The 19,620-nt window shown below is 42.4% G+C and overlaps 2 protein-coding genes across 8 annotated transcripts in view; one reads left to right on the top strand and one right to left on the bottom strand.

Annotated features, from left to right (window-relative positions):
* LOC124217790 (uncharacterized) overlaps positions 1–19,620 on the bottom strand; it is a 174,975-nt gene that overhangs the window by 125,408 nt on the left and 29,947 nt on the right. The window lies entirely within an intron of this gene.
* On the top strand, positions 8,958–11,623 carry LOC124217295 (solute carrier family 22 member 13). The gene is made up of 5 exons (XM_046622703.1): positions 8,958–9,072; positions 9,143–9,531; positions 9,704–10,146; positions 10,202–10,922; positions 11,330–11,623. Exons 1-5 carry the CDS (start codon positions 8,958–8,960, stop codon positions 11,621–11,623), a joined length of 1,962 nt encoding a protein of 653 aa, XP_046478659.1.

Raw genomic sequence — 19,620 nt, 5'->3', positions numbered from 1 at the left:
TAGTAAGTGCAGACTTTAATGTTTCGTGAAATTTTTTCAAACCAATGAAGCAGAGCCTAAAAAGATCTTTATAGTTTCGATCCGAGCAATTTTTCAAGTTTGATCATTGATCATTGATATCTGACCTTTGGATCCCAGTTTTGAATAACACGATCATAACTTTACGGCGTAATACGCCAAGTGTAACGGTGAGTTGAAATTTTACGGGAAGAAATAAAACGCAAGGTACAAGATAATGGGATCGGACAAAACAGGAAACGGAAATGGATCAACGCTAGGGAACATTTTGAATATAAGTATGAAATTCGACGCAAAATGTTCGTACACAGAAGGTTCTCTCGGGCATGAATATAACTCAATCGAAGAATGTATTTTCGCTAAAACTGTGAAAACGTGTTAGTACACGTATCACCATGACATGACCATGAGCCAGATATTGAACACTGATAGGTGAGAACTACCATAGGCTGTGATTAAATATCAATCGAATCCTGATATCCGAATTTCACTTTCCGAATGACCTTAAAAATTTGTTTTTTGTAGTCCAAAGGAGCCAATTTTGATGAATTGTAACACGACAATTTTCCCAATTGAATGTATTGAAAACATGTAAAACAGTATTTTTACCCTCTATTCCGAAATCAAAATTTGATCAAATCACCGCCTCACCTATTCACCTAATAAAATGTTCGATAGATAATTTCCGGTTAAAATTTATCGGCTAGTGTGTAACGGGGTGTCATGCAATAGTTACCGAGGTGTCTGGCGGTGTTGGGACTTGAGAGTTAACGAGTACGATATCTCAAGAGCGAGGAGATGTGAGAGAGTAGGTATAACAGGGACGTTAACTCGGTTACGGTGGAGGTCAGGGGGCAGATCGAGGGGTGGAAAACGGAACCGGGTATTATTATACTTCTACGTATATATCTGGCGCTGGCAGGGTGGCGGGACGGAAGCGACGCTAAGCGAACCGCATTACCAAATGTCGCAGAATCCCATCCACGACTCGGTTGTGTCCCATTGTTATTGTGCGGTAAGTGGAGTGGTATCCATGGCGACCCCTCAGCTCCGTGCCAACATGGCGCCTATTTGCGATCCTACGCCAATCGAGGACAGCTTCGTTGTGTGTTTCTCTGCGAACGCGTTCCATGCACACCCTCGCAAACCCTCAACTCTTTCGCTTCGTCACCATTCGACGATTATTTCATACAATGCCAGACGTTCTCCGAGCATGGATCGCGGTCTGCATCTTCATCACAGACCCTTATTGGTTTTCGCAATCTCGAGCTTGGACCGTCGCGTAAGTGGTCAGTCTCCTCGGTCCAAGTAGCCAAAACTCCGAATGGTCCTAATTTCTGCTTGCTTACACGGAGTGAATTGGCTCGATGCGTTGCTGTGTTTGAGGAAATTCACTCTTTTCGCAGACCTTCAGATCACCGTACCAACATAGATCCTCCATTTATGTGTATAGACCGTCGTCGGTTTTGGTACTCTTGAAGCCTGGACATGCCTGCCGTAAGTGGCCAGTCTTCTCAGTCGGAATGGTCTCAATTTTCGTAAGCTTGTGAGGCGAATCGACTCAATGCGACGATGTTTCATTTCAGTGAATTAACCCCGTATTATCATTGAACGAAAATATAGTCTTCTTTCACCGTTCAACAATCTTAAACATGATAAAATTTGCGAACAATTGCTATCCTCAAAAAACTGCCGAACTGCTTACAAAGATCCTGTATCATTGGCACAAATACACTTGTAGAATCCAGATGCATCTTGTAGCTCGAGAGTTGCATACATGGAACATTTGATTGCCGCGTGAAAAGCCTGCAAGCGATGCAATTATCCCGAGAATTTGGCGAAACCTGATCCCAAGGATAAAACCAGACGAGTAGCTCGTACTTGTTAAAGCGAAACGATAGGCTTCAGAGTGTGTGAAGAAGCGACGAGAAATCCCTCGAAGGAAATAAAATCCCATTCCACGGAACTGGATTCAGGTACATATTCAGTTTCATCGTAAACATTTTTATCTCCAGCGAGGAATAGACGTGTGTATAGAAGTACATGTATGCGTGTGCGTGTGTGTGAAGGAAAGAGGAAATAGAATTTTCCGAATCCCAATCGGAATCGCTATTTCAATTCGGGATCGAGGAGCTGAAGGAAGAAGAGGGCGTCTGCAGGTATACGTAGCCGTGTCAAAGGGAGAACGAGGAGAGAGATAAAAAGATAAGGGGGAGAGGAAAAAGGGGAAGGGGGGGGGTGTAAAATGGAAGAATGAGAAAAAGCGAAACACAAATGGCTGCAGATCGTAGGAACGGGGAAAAAGGGACGGAGCGGATGCCCGTCGAGGGAGACATTCAATTGTTTGACCGCAATGTCTTTTACCAAGATGGCGGCCGCCACCGCGACACGGTGTCCTCTTAATCGAGGCCGCCGCCACCCCCCGCAAGATATTTATGGATTTCCAGGGAATTGCCAACGAAATTGTCTTGTTTATAGCCTATCCTTTCCACGGTTTACAATCCGGCCTCCGATATCTCGGCTCCGTGGGTGCGCGGATCCACCCGATCACCATGCTTCACTCGGATAACCTATTATCGGAAAGACCGACTCGATACACTCGACCGAATACCCATTTCGAAACTGGATCAACGCGATTCCCGCCCGACGCTCCGACTCTTCTCAATATCCGGCAAATTGATCACCCAACTTTTTCCAACTCCGGGTTAAAGCGTAACGTGGATTCCAAACTAGTCGCGTTAACCTTTCAATACTGCGAGTTTGAACTTAGTGACGTTATTGTAACGACGCGATACGGTAATTTGCATTGTATGAAATTTGGTAAATCGTGATCGAGTGAAACATTATTGATACCTACTCGTTGTTTGAAAAACTCATGTCGTTCAAAGTCAGTATACCAAAATTATGAGGTGGCGATTTTTGTTTCAAATTTTTCTAGCTTCAATTCTCGTTCAAATTCTTCTACCCGATCTATGCGATAAAAAAATTGATCCCACCTATGTTTCTATCGCGTATCAATTACACACGGAAAGACAAACATTGCAGATCTTACATCTCCTGTATCAAATACATTGACAGGATTTTTTTCTAGTTAAATCTAAAACAATTGTAGCATGATTTACGAAACTGATAATACGTTAGATCTAGAAAAAATTGATGGACATTTCTCTCCAAAAACTTGCTGTCCATATATTCACCTCGGGAGAGTAAAACTTACGTTAAATTTTTTCCGTCTACCATCAACGAGAACACGAACAGGTTACACATTGAAAAGTCTTGGGGACATCGATGCGTAATGAACTCCCTGATCCTGATACTCCGGATCGATTCAATGACACCCTTTCGACCGTTCCCCATGGTTCCTCGGGCTCCCGGGATTCGGATCCCTTTCGAGTGCGGTGTGCATATGCCGATTCCAGGCAGATCAGGGTCATCGATAAATTGCAAGCTCGTAGGTAGCGGGCTTCGTCGACAATGGGCTCCGCGGGCTCTTCGTCCTCCGGTTATATACCAGACAGTTCGGGGCCATCGTGACAATTGACAATTGACAAATCACTCCTAGGGCTTTCCCCCACCCCTTCCAACGCGGAACGACGTTCGTCGGCCATCTCCGTCGGCCTCTTCCATTCCGTTTCGAGCCGGATTTTGCCGCTGCAACCCTCGCCAGCTAGCCTCCCGGCAGCAGGGCGACGACGGGGTTGATCGCGACTATCGGTCTGACGACCCTGTTGGCGGGTAAATTTTTACACATATGTTTGCGTATCATGCGATGTGTACGTTCCTATGTATATCGGTTCCGGCAATTTTACATTCACGTCAGACCACGCCTGATTTATTGTAATGTACGTTTCGCGCTCGCCGTTTCTCCCCCTTCGAGGCAACTCTCTTGCTCTCTGAATAGCTCTCTCTCTCTCTCTCTCTCTCTTTCTCTCTCTCTTTAAATCTCTCTGCCAAACCCCCTTCATCGTCGACGCCCATTTTGTTTATTTTTTCTTCGTTTTTTCTTATCCTTCTTTTTATTCTTGCTATTCAATCCTTGCAGGCGTTCTTACAATGAAGAGAAAAAAGTAAGAAAAAATTACAACGGCTCAACATCGTGGTTATACTGGAGATAATGAAACATTAGCTTTTCCTCGAATTTCTTTGAACGATGGGAATTTTTTTAGACTGCACAGGGCAAATCTGATAATACAGCACTCTTTAACACAGAAGACATAAATTCGAAATTTTAGAATTTTTATTTTAAAAACTTGGTTATCAATGATTTTGGAGAGAATTTTCGCATCATTGTGTGCTCTTGTATCGACGGTTCAATTCAAGACTGAAATTCAATTCGATTATAATTAGTAAATAATCTTTCACATAAGTTACCCGAGACGAATTATTTCCTTAATCATATTCGTAGATTACGACTGACAAACCTGTGCTTCATTTAAAGAAATAAGCGATTGGGATTATTGGCACGTCTGCTGTTAGGTATGCTTTTCATACGTAAAACTATAGAAAGAAAAAAAAAAACAAATGACCAATGAATTTATTATATAATTATTATATAGTACAATTAAAAGTTACCGCCGTTTTACATTTTGAAGTAAAAGAAACTTATAAATAATAAAAATGATTTCAAATTATCGAATTTGGAAAAACGCGGAAATTTTATTTGGAGAATATGAAAATATATAAATGAGACGAATTACAGAAAAGTCAAAATATGAAGAGGTAAAAATAGAGAAAAGTCAAAATGTAGGAAAGTAAGAATAGAATAGAATAGAATTATATATTCTGGCAATCTATATCTTTACCTCACTATATTTTTCGACTGTCTCAATTTTAAGGTCATTTCACGAATTACAGTTTCGTCTCTTTGAAGATCGCGCAATTCCAACGAAATTATCTCGAAACAAAAAAACAGTAGAATTAACAATCCTTCAGACATCTTGGATGGATGAATAAGAATTCTCGACCTCGTATGTAATCTATTATAGAATCTTGGTGATCGGTCAATTAGGTAAACGTATTTTTAGCCATATCCGGGTCGAAACGTTAACTAAAAATACGTTTACCTAATTGACCGATCATCAAGATTCTATAATAGATCTTGGATGGATGCTTTTTCCTTTTCAAATCCGAACCACAGTCAGAAATTCGAAAACAAAAATGAACATCGATTATACGCTTTCAATGTTCAACCTTGATCAGCGACACATTACTATAGGTGCAAATACCTTTATTCACATTGTGAAAATCATTGTTCTTCCAATATCGAGTACAATGAATGATTGTAAGTTGGCACAAATTATTCGTGCAAAAACTGTCATATTCTTAGTCCGATAATATTTTTACATAAACTGAAAAAGATCGTACTGTCGTTATTCGAAATTATGAATCAAATTCATATAGGAGGATCAATTCAGTAATTCAGGATATTCATTGCGGACCATTTGATTGCTTTCGAATAAATCACTGAAAGAATCCTCGTTCCTATACGATTCTCGGGTTTGCGTTCCCTCTAATTCAAACTCTCATCAATTTAACAGAGTGATGAAAACGCGGGGTACCAATCTACACGTGATGTAGAGTGTGAGTTGCTGAAGCATCTCAACCACTGAATACTTTCACGCCATCTATATGGATATCAGCTCTGGTCGGAAATTTATTCGAACCACTGGATCAATTAGTATTTATTACGCTTTCATGGTAATCGATCCTTTAAAAAAATTTTTCTCACTGTACCTCCTCCTCTCTCTCTCTCTTTCTCACTCTCTCAGCACATAAAATCATGCACGCATCAACGCAGCGTTTATTCAAGTGTATATATCAAGGAATTATGAAAGAACAAATTGTCCAATATCTACGATCTGACTGTGGCTGAGAAAACTCAGAAGGTGATTTAATCAGCGTTGAATTCGACACTTTACTAATCTTGCCTTCGCTAACTTTATCACTAGACACTAAGCGATGTTGGTAATAAATCACTAGAAACACAACGTTTTAGCGGTATGTGAGCAATATCTTGACCGTATTAATCCGTTCTTGAGCATAATGGGAGGATTGGAATCGAAGACGGGCAGATATTCAGTTTTTAATTCGTTCTCGATAAGGTGAAAGAAAGAGAAATTTGTTGAGTGAATTCGAACGAACGGAGAATCGCGTTGGGTACAAGCGTTAAGGATCAGTACGATATTACAAGGTACAGCTTCTTCAAAGGAGCTATATGAGTAACGATGATTGCCCTTGGGCGGATAAGCGAGCAGGCGGCTAAAGATGTTCTGGTTTTGTTGAAAGGTAATAATTATAAGAGATTTGTACGATACGTTGAACACATACACACGTCGGGTTAGGACCGTCCGGCAAAGAGTCTCGGTGAAATTGGTATCGCGTGAGTCGTCGCGGTTGTGCAAACAGGCCGCAGACAAAGATAAAGATAAAAATAAGAAGAAAGAAAAAGGGACAGAGGTATTTGAGGGTATGATAGACGCGTAAGATTCGCGGGCAAATATATACATACCAGCGTGTGTCTGCCGTTGTGAAATGAAAATGAAGAGAACCGAGATGGGGGAACAACTGAGAATGAGACAAAGAAGCGAAGGGGAGGGATGCCACGCAGTTCGGAGAATTTTAACAAGAAGAACCCTCGCCGATGCCTCGAGGCGACGCCAGGCATCCATCCTCCGTAACAACTAACAAGAAAGCCGAGGATACGAGAATGAAAAATAATGAAGTCTTTAAACCGCGGTGATGTGGCCATACTTAAGCCGTCGTTACACGTGAGAAAACTCTCCCCCAAACAGTCCGTGTGCGATGAACTGCGGACAATACCTCCAGAGAAAGATGACCCGAAACTAAAACATAGCGTAAAAACCTTTTCCCTGCAATTTCTGGAGGTCATCCTCCGTAGACGAGACGGGACGGAGTTTGCGGTATGAAGCATAGCGAGAGTAATTTCACGGAGCAAATCAACCCCTAATCGTCGGACCAATCAGCGAACGGTTAGCTAATGTTGCGAGGGTATCCCGAGGGGGTTGTAAGCTGTAACTGTAACTGCGGGGTCGAGAAAGGGTGGCAAATTGGTAGGGAGAGGCCGCGGTGCGATTTTATCGAGCTGGGGGTCGTGATGAATTACACCGTACGTATAATCTGATCCGATGATTTGCCCCGACACCGAAACCCGTCTTCTTGTCCGTTCGTTAAGCGATAATTTTCCCCGTGGTACATATATATATATACATACATATACATATATATTCTTCGAACGCGCTGTAAATATCGTAGCGTTTAAGATAATAAGAATGCGAAGAGAAGGGAGGAAAAGTTGGGAGGAATCGTTCAAGAACGAAAGAGATAAAAGCCGGTCGTCTCGTAATAATACATTTCTCCGAAGGACGAAGGGCTGAACACTACAAGGGGAGTTTTGTCCCGGGTATGTATATAAGTTATCCCGAAAAGTAATTGTCTGGAACGTAAAATGTAAATAGCCGCCATGGCGAGGATTGTGGAGGTAGGAGAGCCATGCAGTGGCTCGAAAAGGGGGGGATGAAAAACGGCCGTGCGGGGGATGATGTTTTGATAAGTTATTGATTGGCCTGCAAGGGTGGGGTTTCGCCGCAGTGTCGCCATGGCGACGGTACTTGCGCGGTGGAACCTACCGGTCGTTTAGGTAATACACTCAAGAATAGTTGGACGTGATTTGCCCGGAATCCGTGCGGACGAACAGCCCATCACCATTACGAATACCCAAGACTTGATTTCACCCCCGAAGCCCCGGCGGCTTATGACGAGAGTCCGAATTAATTTCGTAATTAATTATATCGCCCGGATCTAAATCGATTTCCCTTCAGCCTCCCCTCCCCTCATCCTCCGAGTATACATGTATAAGCTTTTCCAGTTTCTTTCCTTTCCTCTCTGCAGCTAGTCCTTCACTAATTCCCCGTCTTTTAGTACAACAGTTGGCAAGTGTCCCCGGCGTTTCCTTTTCTCAAGGGAAACGCGCCCTTATTGGGAGGCCAGAAAACTGCGGTTCTGACCGATCTCATCGCCGAGGGTCTTTCGTGTCAACGTCAAAATTCGTTCTTGTCTGCGGGAACGAATCCCGAAGTACTGATTCGGCGTACCATCGATCCGGGAATCGTTTCCGGGACGTAAAATCGGTGGGGAGGGGGGGGAGGAAGTTCAGGTGAGCAAACAGCTTACCGTGTCAACGGTGCCGGAACATTCATCCTTCCCAAATTGCAAAGTTTTGATAACTGTTGTTTCAATATACCGATGAACAATCAGCTACATAAATATTTACCACCTATTCGAGCTGCGTCGTTCTTGATAGTCGTTGATGTTCTTCGTAATCGTGCATCAAGTATGTACAGAGACGAAAACTTCGTTTCGACGATACGGACGGTTTATTATATTATGAGTAAAGAGTGAATACGCGAGTAGTGACGCGATTTCCTACAAGAATCTGCGGCGTTCCGAGGTGAAGAGAGAAAGGAAGAAGGGAAAAAAAAAAAAAAAAAACTTGCCAACGTTACGTACGATCGCACGGAGAGTGGAAGACAATTTCCATAATAATATGTAAATCGGGTAGGATTACCTTATATTGCAAATTGGAAATTCAGCAGGCGTCCTGCACGAAACGCCTCCATCATTGCCGCGAGTAGCGGATGGTGGAGGCGTGAGCGAGGGGTAGTTTACCCCCGCCCTTATATATCACCCTCGATAATCTCCCAGGGGCTCGTTATACACATTAGCTAAACGGGTGCTGCGATTGGCTGGGAAACGAGCGGGGAGAGGAGTATTTTCCTTTATTTTACATCAAGTCTGAAGTGAGATTATGAGCCAGGCAATTTCGCCACGAGCATGAACGTTAAGCTCCAGACAATTTTGTTTTCGACGCTACGTTCGGTGGCCGCGAAATCTGACGTCTGTTTTTACGCTCTGAGGTTAGAATGCCGACTGTGCGACCGTCCGCGGACATTGACAGCATCGAGGATTCCGATTCGGACGAGCTTAGCTCTTCGTTGACGAGCATAGTGACGCTCGACGACATCCTCCACTATCTCGGTGAACGGCGTTTCGTAAATACGAGCCCCCGCGACTCGATGAGTTTCTCGAAATTTGCATAACCTTACAGAAAAACGTTGGCTCCGAGGCGACTTTGGACTCTACCAGCGCATGGTGTCGGTTATGCTGATGCCCTTCGGCTTCTTCAACGTCTTCGTCTACTTCGGTCAAATGTTCATGACTCTGGTGCCAGAGGAGCACTGGTGCAGGCTGCCGGAGGTCGATGGCATGTCTCGGGAGGAGGTCAGGCGCCGGGGAATACCTCCCAGCGAAGACGTACCCTACGAAGGTCACGAGCTACCGTTCTCTAGGTGCTGGATGTACGACGTACCGTTGGCGACTCTACTCTCGGTTCAAAGCCCGGACCCCAAGTGGCCGATGCAGCGCTGTCACAGTTGGGAGTTCAAGTTCACGTCGAGCGATGTTCCCTACACAACGATCGCTTCGGAGCTGGAATGGGTGAGTCGACCTTCCGAATTCGACGGCTAAACTAACCGTTCTTCAGGGTAGACCCTCAGGTTCAATGGTCAGACTCAAATTGTTCTTACGGATAAACTCTCAACGATTCAGAGTCAGCCTTCAACGTTGGGGATGAATGTGTAGTTTATTTCCACAAAAGGTCTCATTTCAGGTCTGCGACAAGCAGTACCTGGTAAACCTGGCCCAGAGTATATTCTTCGTGGGTTCGATATTCGGCGGGATTCTATTCGGATGGATGGCGGACAAGTACGGAAGGATCCCGGTGTTGGTAGTGGCAAACATGTTCGGTTTTTTCGCCGGGATGGCGACGGTATTTGCACGACGTTTCTGGCATTTCGGAGTGTGCAGGTTCCTCGTCGGTTTCGCATCCGACAACAACTTCACGATGATGTATATCCTGGTGCTCGAGTACGTCGGTCCGAAGTGGAGAACCTGGGTGGCGAACTTGTCGATCGCAATATGCTTTCCCTTGGCTTGCTGCACGCTCCCGTGGCTGGCACTGCGTCTCTCGAACTGGAAGAGCATCGCTATCGTAACGTCAGCGCCGCTGGCATTCGCGGTAGTGACGCCGATCGTGGTTCCCGAAAGCGTCAGGTGAATTCGATCTGAGATCACTGGAAGGCAGCAGTCCACTTTTCGTATATTTTAGGTGGCTGGCTTGTCAGGGAAGAATCAGCGAGGCGATCAAGATAATGCGCAGGATCCAAAGTGTGAACAAAACCTCGGTGCCTGACAGCCTGTACGCCGATTTCAAGGAGGATTCGGAAAACGTCGTGCGATTCATTCGCAACGAAGAGTCGAGGGTCTTGGACCTTCTGCGAACGCCGAGACTACGGCGAATCACAATACTGCTGATAGCCATTTGGGGCATAATCGCTATGGTCTTCGACGGCCATATAAGGAACCTCGGCACCATGGGGCTCGACATATTCTTCACGTTCACCATATCCTCAGCGACGACCTTTCCTGCTGACATATTCGTCGCCTTCACCCTCGACTACTACGGCCGGAGGTGGTTGTCCTTTGCGTCGATGTTCCTCTCGGGCTTGGCCTGCTTCTTTGCATCTATGACCAGCGGTGTGTACTTCGCCGCCTTCGGACTGGTCGGGAGGTTCCTGATCAACATATCGTACACCATTGGGCTGCAGTACGCCGCCGAACTTCTACCGACGGTGGTGCGAGCGAAGGGAGTCGCCGTCATTCACATATTCGGGTACGCGACAGCCATCCTCTCCCCCTTCATCGCTTACACGAGGATATTCGCTTGTCAAGTGCCGGTCGTAGTTCTTGGGATTCTATCGACCATCGGCGGGATTCTCTGCCTCTTTCTTCCAGAAACGTTGGACCAAGAACTGTCCCAAACGTTGCAGGTGATTATAACGTCGGCTAACTTACTCGACGTTTTTTCTACTCGATTAGAGCTGCACCGAGTGATCGCATAGGTATCATGGAAATATCGTGGGTGCGTTTTTTGTCAACCGTTTTTTGTGACCAACGAGAGTAGATCATGTCGGACACGATCGCGGCATATGGCTGACGGCTGATCGGCGAGTAAGTATCATGACGTGGGTAACCCGAGAACGACTCGCTATCGGTTACACCTTGAATGGCCTGGAGATCATCGGACAGGAGACGCGGGCGATGGTATCAAGTTCGCCCATGAAATTAACCTTGACATTCTGAGTCGGTCTAGTACTGCTGTAGATACATTTTTTCTCCCTGGGTACGGAGATGCGATATCGAAACGTGACTGCAGCCGTTAATAACCGTGTTGCAGGAGGGCGAAGAGTTCGGCAAGGACCAGAGGTTCTTCGACATGCCGTGCCTCGCGCCCAAGCAGCTTGAACCCAAGCCGAACAAGCATCACCTTCACGCCCAGCGGCCGGCGATCCGAGGCGAGATCCTGAGGAGCAGCATCATCTCAGGCGCCGTTGGGAGCAAGTATCGTCTTTCGGTCTGGTCGCGGCAGGTCAACTCCGAGGGAATGAGCCTGTCCTCGAGGAGCAACCGAGTCACCTTCAACGACAGTAGTCGACCAGCCTCGCCAGGATCCAGCAAGACCAACGTTTGAGACGTGAAATTGACCATCGTGGCAAGCCTTCGTATGAAACCAGGCTCTGCGTGGATGCATTTCCTCTTTAAAGGAAGAGAACCCGCCGCATGTTAACCTCGCGGTGTTGTTAAGTCTAGGTGGTTAGAAATCTCTAGACGTTCAACGGTAGCGTAGATTTATCAGCTCCAAACCACGGAGCTGATCCTCATTTGATTAATTGCGTAACTTGTTACGTCGAGAGACCCAATGAATGTTCGGAATTAAATGTACATACTGGAATAAAATGATCGAACTACTTTCAACGGCATGAAGTAATCCGTTTGTAGCAAAGGACACAGCTCCGGAGCAATTGGGATTTGTTACCCTGCCAAAAAAAATATCGAGACGTTTCTTCTTTGAACATTCATTTGGGACCTTGATTCATGGATGACAGATAGTGGAAAAAGTTGTCCAACACCAACCCTCGATCACTACTGATCCTTCATGTTCTAGCGGCTCGGACAAGATAATTTCATCTCTTACACGAAAAGTGATCGCGTATAATAAACTTGTTTTGCGAGAGCTTTTTTGATACATTCAATTACTGTTGTGAAAAAATTGGTTACTGGAGAATTTTTTAGCTTTTCGCCTCAACTTTTAAATCCACGACTGATCTCCGATATCGATATCTCTTTTTCACTGACTTTCACCAAAGTAAAATCAAATAATCACTAAATTCAACTGCAACTCGATAAACATTCGGGGTGTTTCGGAGTTGCTCATTTCAAATTCCATTTCGCGTATTATTATTTCAATATATGTAAATACTACACCGTGTGTAAAGAAATTAGCATCGAATGGTTAATAACTTTGCTTTACCTCAAGTCCGCTACGTTAGATCTGCCATTTCGAAGACGACTCAAAAGGTCGTAAAAAAATTCCGAAAATTAAGTTTTCTCGAAAGCTCATGTATTCGAATCCACTAAAACATGAAGGAGTAATGACTGTTCCTCATAAATTTTCATAAAACAATTTGTCGTTATTTTTAACATGGAAACAAATTCCATACACTTTGGAGCAACGTTCTTCAGACAACCGTTTTCTCCGACATGCAAATGGCTTTGACCCAGGGTCGAGGGCTATTTTGAAAATACATTTTCTAAATTACGGAAATTAGAGCCACTCTTTCAGATCAGGCCGAGGATAGCGCATGTGGTTTCGTTTAGCGATGCATTTTTCGGATTGTGCCCGCAGTCGTCGCGCGGGCGGTTGAGGATTCAGGTTTCATTTCTTCCCGGAAAATGCATAAACAGCTAACCTGCGACGGTATCGTCTGGTATTTTTTGCACGACGTTCAGCCGGGGCGAGAGTAGGCGTGGCAGGCCGCAGACCGCGGGTGGCTACATTAATGAATTGCAGTCTGCAGAAGAATTTTCACGGTCCTTCAACAAATTAGCAGACTATACATAATGTCGTTCATGTGTTTTTGCGTTTGCAGAATACTGCAATTATCGGACAATACAGGATCAGTGGAAATTAGACCACCGACGAAGAAACCTGAAAAACACTTCATTAACCTCGTCATCTTGTCGACTTTTCGTTGATCCTAGAAATCTAATTCGCACTTTATTTTTTCGCACTCTTTTTTCGATATTATACCTTCACAGGCGCGATATCAAATAATACTGACATTCACACGGTGAAAAAAAAATCACTTCTGTCGACTTATGTGTACTGTAAAACAATTTTTGCAGTCAGCTCGGAAATTTTGTATCAGATAATTACAAGGTTGACATTCGATAGTGTCATTATGGCCTATACTGTGTTGTTCACAGTGTAAAATGACAAGAATTAAGAAGTGGAAAGAGTCTGACTCTCTTTTAGAGAAAAAAGAATGAAGGACTTGGCACAACGGCGAAGAGAAAAGTCATTGGACTTCAAAGGAGACGAAGTAATAAGTGAAAATGTGTAAAACTTCGAGAGAAATATAAGTAAGAAAGAAGGCGACGTTGAGAAATGGATAATCAGCCCACGGAAGAGTGCCGCCACTTCAACTATGACATGTTTTAATTATTCAGCCGAAAGTGTGACCACATATAACAACTAATATGTAATTTCTTTGTAAGCTGGTCGCATGATATTAACTAAGAGAGAACTACAGAGTGACGATTTGACGAGGCTTAAAAACTTTATCGTTTTTACGATTTTCCAGACGATTTGCATTCCCGAAGCTAACGCGCGATCATGGGAGCGAGCTTGTAGCTCCGACTGGTCTCGCCTTGTCGTGATGTGGAATTCCATTTTCACAAATAATCCCGAAACCCCCGATACATATACCAACAGTCGTAAAAAAGCACAAGGCAATCACGATTTTATGATTTTTCCAACAACCGCGCAGCGCTCACCGTGCATGCGCAATACTGTGCGCAGGGATAACGTCCCCCGTTTTTCCTCCTGGATGAAGAAAGAGGAGGAGCACCCAGAGTCCCTAAACTCCGTGCGTGACGTTAAACCTCTTGAGTTATCGCCCCGCGGGCGATCCTGCTTGCAACCTTATGCCAGCGACATTTTCCGCTCGGTTTGAAATGGGCGGAAACCGGAGCTGGCCGACGGTCATTACCGAGCATTAGCCTCGCCGATTGACAAGACTCGTTTCGGTCCAACGTCCACGACTCTGAGCAAACTGAGCAGAAATGTAATCATACTATACATAAAAGATATCCTTTTTACTTACCGAAACTGAGAATTTTACACTTGAAACAATCGCGCGAAGTTTACAACTTGGAAGTATAAGTCTTTCGTACTTGGTCAAAATTCCGCACATGCAAAATGAGAATAGACAAAAGCGAATATTGTTGAAAATGTCTACATGGAGAAAAGTTTCTAGTTCCGGTTACTATGCAGTTTTCAAATATTTTCATTTTTTTACCAAAACTGTAACCAAAATATCTAGTGTTTTTTTATTATTGTGCTTGACTAAAATAATGCAGCAAACTAAACAATCAGATAATTTGGCAATAGCCTGAAAATGTCGTATTGACAACTATAACACAATTACCTACTGCTGTAAATAGTTACTTGTAGCACATTTTACTTGAATTTTGTAATAAAAATTTCAAATAAAGTCTCACTGCGCCATAAATACGACTACACATCGATTTTCTACCGTCAGCACAGAACGTGTAATGATTTTAACCAAAAAAAAAAAAGAAGAATGGTACAAAACTGATCAGGCTTTTGTAAAACAACGGTTCAGAGTCAAAGAGAAAAAAAGAGGGAAGTTTCATGTTGCCAGCATCCGTTCGGAACCGGAGAACCCATTTCGCAGGTCGTCCCTTTTTGCTCGAAATCAATTTGTAGTGTACAGTCGATTAATTTTTGGCAGGCTCTATGCACACTTTATATACCCATGTGCCTTAACACACGCGTCTGTTGTTGGCAAACGCGTTTGTGTCCATGTGTTTCACGATCAGCCGCAGCTGTGCAGGAGCGATATGGTTGCCAGTCATCGAAGAGAAGCGAATAAAAATAAAAAGTTAATAACAATAATCCCCCGCGTGACCAAACCTATATTACAGACGAATATTTTCATTCCTGTTACGTGGTTATAAAACTTATAACCATGCACTTGTGCTTTCAGTATTCGCCGGGATCCGTCCCCACCTCGAATAAACCCTGAAGATATCGATATAATTATTGTTTTGTTATTCCTTTAGATATTTTTTCCAGCAAAAATTACCGTATAGTTCATGCTCATGGAAAAAATGAGAAGGGAAGGAGACAGAGCTTTTTTTAAGATGCATAATAGAGTATCACTGAAATCAGACTACCTCGATTTGACGTTCCATCACATAATAACAAAAAAAATTATACCCGACACGTTTCCCTTTCCAACGTTCAAAATTCCCTGTTCACACACGACCCGAACAGCACAGAGAGAAGAGACCCCGAGGCACGCTTTCATCCCTGACGTAGAGTCGGACGGAAACAAAGACGATTTTCACTTTACACCTGAAGATGACCCTCGAGCCGTTCTCGAATGTGCGCTTTTGCGCCTTGAGGTGAATTACCGTAGAGCCAATTTATGGCGATAAAACGTCGAAGGAAAATAGCAGCCACTCTTCCAACTGCTACGCGTTACACTTTTGAAGAGTTGGCAAGCTGCACGATGCTTCGGAGTCCGGGGACTCGAAAGAGTGAAGAAGAATGAGAAGGAGAAGAAGAAGAAAAAAAAAAAAAAAATTGAAACGAAGACCAAGTGTAATAAAAAAAGTGTATAAAAAAAAAAAAAAAAAAAAATCATAAAAAAATAAAAATAAAATAAAGGAAAGAAAAAAAAAAAAAAAGTAACACCGGTTCGTAACCGCTGAGGCAATTTTCACCTGATCTTCTCTCGAGAATGCTTTTACTGCACCTGACAACTACTGTGTTTACACAGTGCACTCGCCGCTGCTGCTGCTGCTGCTGCTGCGCAGCGAAACGTAAGATAGTTTCAGGTTGTGGGTTTAACCTCATACTTCAGGATGATCATCACGCCTTGCGCCAAGGGAAAAGTAGTTACTATCTACTTCTCCCGACGATTTACCTCCGCCATTCTATATTTTCATTGCTTTGGTATACGCTGCACGCACCCTGCAGGGTGCTACCGCCATTATTCTAGAGGGTGTCTATTACTCGTTCTTGAGATACCGAACGCTCCGAGCCTTCGATCGTAATGCTCGACAATTTTGCGCTGCCGTTTCCGGTCCCGCGTTTTCTCAACAATTCGTACCTATAACTATTATACCGAGAAATTTATAGAACGCGTCCGGGTTTTACGATCATTATATGTTATACCCTGTTATGGAGGAGGATGCACAACAGTGAAGCGCACGGTCGGTATAACAAATAGACTTCGAACCTCTTATTGCTTGCAGCAATCATCCGTGCACTTTCAACGTAATATCAATCAATGTAGATTGGTATAGAGGATACTTTTTCTTTACTTTAAGGGGTTACATGGGTTTTCAATGGTAAAAAAAACACATTTTCTATAATTTTTTTTTTTTTTATTTCTAAATGATAGAAGAATTATTTTCTTCAAACTTCAAGCGTATAAACGAATAATATTTCAACAATACTTCATGAAATATTCATCGTAAAACTTTTAAAAATCAAACCGTTGAAATCTGGTTTTCGGAGAAACAAACATCCTCGCGGTGGACAAGATTGATAAAATTATAGCTTCATCTTAAATCAAAAAAACCCAATATTTTCTGATAGTAGGTGAGTATAGATCGTAATTTAATGACGGATTTTTTTTTTCTCTGATCACTACGTATTTAACAAATCAACGCATCGTCTATATTTTACCAACAATCGTACCATTTTCCATACAACTCTACCAATAATTCAATTGAAAATTTTTTTTTTTTACCCGTTAATCCTTTGTTCAATCACGTGTTATACTCACCTACTAACAGAAGATATTTGTTTTTTTTCAATTTTAAACAAAAGCGTCATGAGTTATCTTGAAAAACAGTTCTCAACGATTGAATTTTCAATATCTTTGAACGAAATTTGTATAAAATATTGTTCTTTCATACGCCCAAAGTTTGAATAAAATTATTCTTTTATCAGGTTGAGAATAAATTAGAGAAACCACGTGTTTTCTTTTTTTTGTCATTCAAAACTCATGTAACCCCTTAAATAACCAAACGAACCGACGACAGGCAAATTTCCGCCACAACGTTTTTAGACGCGTTTGAAAAGACGATGAATACTTGATCGAATGATGAATTAGAATTGTGACATCGCGATCTCATCGCAAGAAAGAGAGGACCTTCGATAATAACATTCGATGATTTATTACACGATAGTTATTATAACGTAAATACAACGTCGCTTCGTTGCTTCCTCTCTCTCTCTCTCTCTCTCTCTCTCTTTCTCTCTCTCTCTCTCTCTCTCTCCCTCTTTCTCCGTATAAAGAAAACTTACTATAAGCGTATCTGCAGGTATATAAATTGTTGCTGAGTGATAATTTGCCGCTGTAACAAAGATCATACACGGAACTTGGTTAGAAAATGCGGAGCCGTGATAATAAGCCCGTTTTTCGACCATGAGGCAAATGCGGTGTTGCATTGTAACGTGGCGGCGATAATATAGCGACGTTTACGGAACGCAGTGCTCCGCAATAAAGTAACCATGTATATTACCACACCCGTTGTACATTTACACCCGCATCGCGTCGGGCGAAAATGAATGATGGGAAAAGGGCAAAAAACTTAGCCAATAAACAAAGCTGGTCTTAACACATAATAGGCGAGCTGTATCATGGCAGACACTTATAGATAGTCGTCTGATAAAAACTGTGCGGCAAAACTTTTCTCGTTGCCAACAATTTTTCACTCTCCTGCGATCGAATAGCAAGTACAGTTTGATTCGCTGATTTTCTACTACGTTTTAACATGGAACAGGTTATATTTGTTCAATTTCGTCTTTCAAATATTCATACTTATATGATGGATTAATGGGGTGGAAATTGATCTTCGAAAGATCTTGGAGATTTTACATTTTAAAGAAAAAAGTGCAAGCCACTAGATTGTCTCGTATAAAGATCGGTGAAAAAATAATAATTAATTCGTTAATTCATGTGACTGAATTGTGAAATAATATCGCAAATTGGCAGATCGAGCGTAACAAAATGTTAATTTACGCCACGGCAATTATATGTATATTTATAACAATGTATCGAATATTATAAGTGTGATGCATGTGCATTGTGCATGTATGAAAATACAGTCAATTGATAAACATAATTCTCTGTGGATAATTTAACAATTACCGACTACTAAATAAATCGAATCGGCTCCCTTTATGTGCTACATCCATTCGTAAACTTTATTCCTGATTGTAATCGTATAAACACGCTATTTTGCACGGACATTTGAAGAATTCAGATTAACGATTAAACGTCACGTACCAAATACCGCGAGGATAATTAAATAGGAATTATAAACAATTATTGATAAGTGTCGTAGTGTCGAATGTAATTTGACTATAATTATTAAAAACTATCAACTTTCTATTTACACTTATTTTACGTAATGCGAAGCAGTGACAAATTTCGTAAAATGTATCCAAATCATTGCTGTCGCTAAATATTTCGGACATTTATAAAAATCAAAATGAACAACTTAAAACGAATAAATTCGAATAAAAATCGATGCAATTTTTGTATTTCTTCTATATCTAAACAATGACGCTGATCTTTTTCGAAACGAACTAAATCACATGCGGTATCGATTAGAACAATTTACGATACAATATGGATATAATAAATATTAATTTAACAGCCGGTATATCTGGCATTGGCATTTTGCCGAAGTAAGCGCCAGTGTTTTGTAAATAGTACGAGATAAAATAAATTTACGATCGCGGTTCCGTTAATTTGATACAATGATATGCGATAAGGAAAGTTCAAGCAAAAGAGAAAAAGGAGACTGACAGAGAGAGAGAGAGAGAGAGAGAGAGAGAGAGAGAGAGAGAGAGAGAGAGAGAGAGAGAGAGAGAGCGAGAGGGAGGGAGGGAGGGAGGGAGGGAGGGAGGGAGGGAGGGAGGGAGCGAGCGAGCGAGAGAGAGAGAGAGAGAGAGAGAGAGAGAGAGAGAGAGAGAGAGAGAGAGAGAGAGATACACGGACAGAGAAAGTTAAATTAACGTAAGCATGTCGATTTCGAGTCAAATTTTATCCTATTTTGTCGAATTTTATAAAAACATTGAACAGATTATGTTGATTAAATCTTAAACCTCTAAAGTATAAATCATAAACTGAATTAAAAATTTCATTTGTTATCTTAATGCGTCTCGTTTAGCGCTGAAGAAGATATCAGTAAAAACGACCACGACATGAATGGTCAAGAACATCTGCCGTACAGTAAATTATTGTACGAATAGTGAGGTCAGTTTGGCGTGAATAAATTCGTCGAAAACATTCATTTTTTTACTAAAGATAAATTACGTGGTGCAAAATGGTCCCGACTGATTTCAATTTACGATCA

This window comes from Neodiprion pinetum, chromosome 4, assembly GCF_021155775.2.
Source record: "Neodiprion pinetum isolate iyNeoPine1 chromosome 4, iyNeoPine1.2, whole genome shotgun sequence".
Lineage (NCBI taxonomy): Eukaryota > Metazoa > Arthropoda > Insecta > Hymenoptera > Diprionidae > Neodiprion > Neodiprion pinetum.
Note: the sequence above shows the minus strand (reverse complement) of the source record. Positions and strands in the feature narration are given on the sequence as shown.

Bases quoted from the DNA above. Each gene is read 5' to 3' on its own strand.
- LOC124217295 (XM_046622703.1), top strand. From the start codon at position 8,958: ATGCCGACTGTGCGACCGTCCGCGGACATTGACAGCATCGAGGATTCC. The intron at 9,532-9,703 runs GTGAGTCGACCT...GTCTCATTTCAG, and splicing joins TCGCTTCGGAGCTGGAATGG to GTCTGCGACAAGCAGTACCT. The intron at 10,923-11,329 runs GTGATTATAACG...ACCGTGTTGCAG, and splicing joins AACTGTCCCAAACGTTGCAG to GAGGGCGAAGAGTTCGGCAA.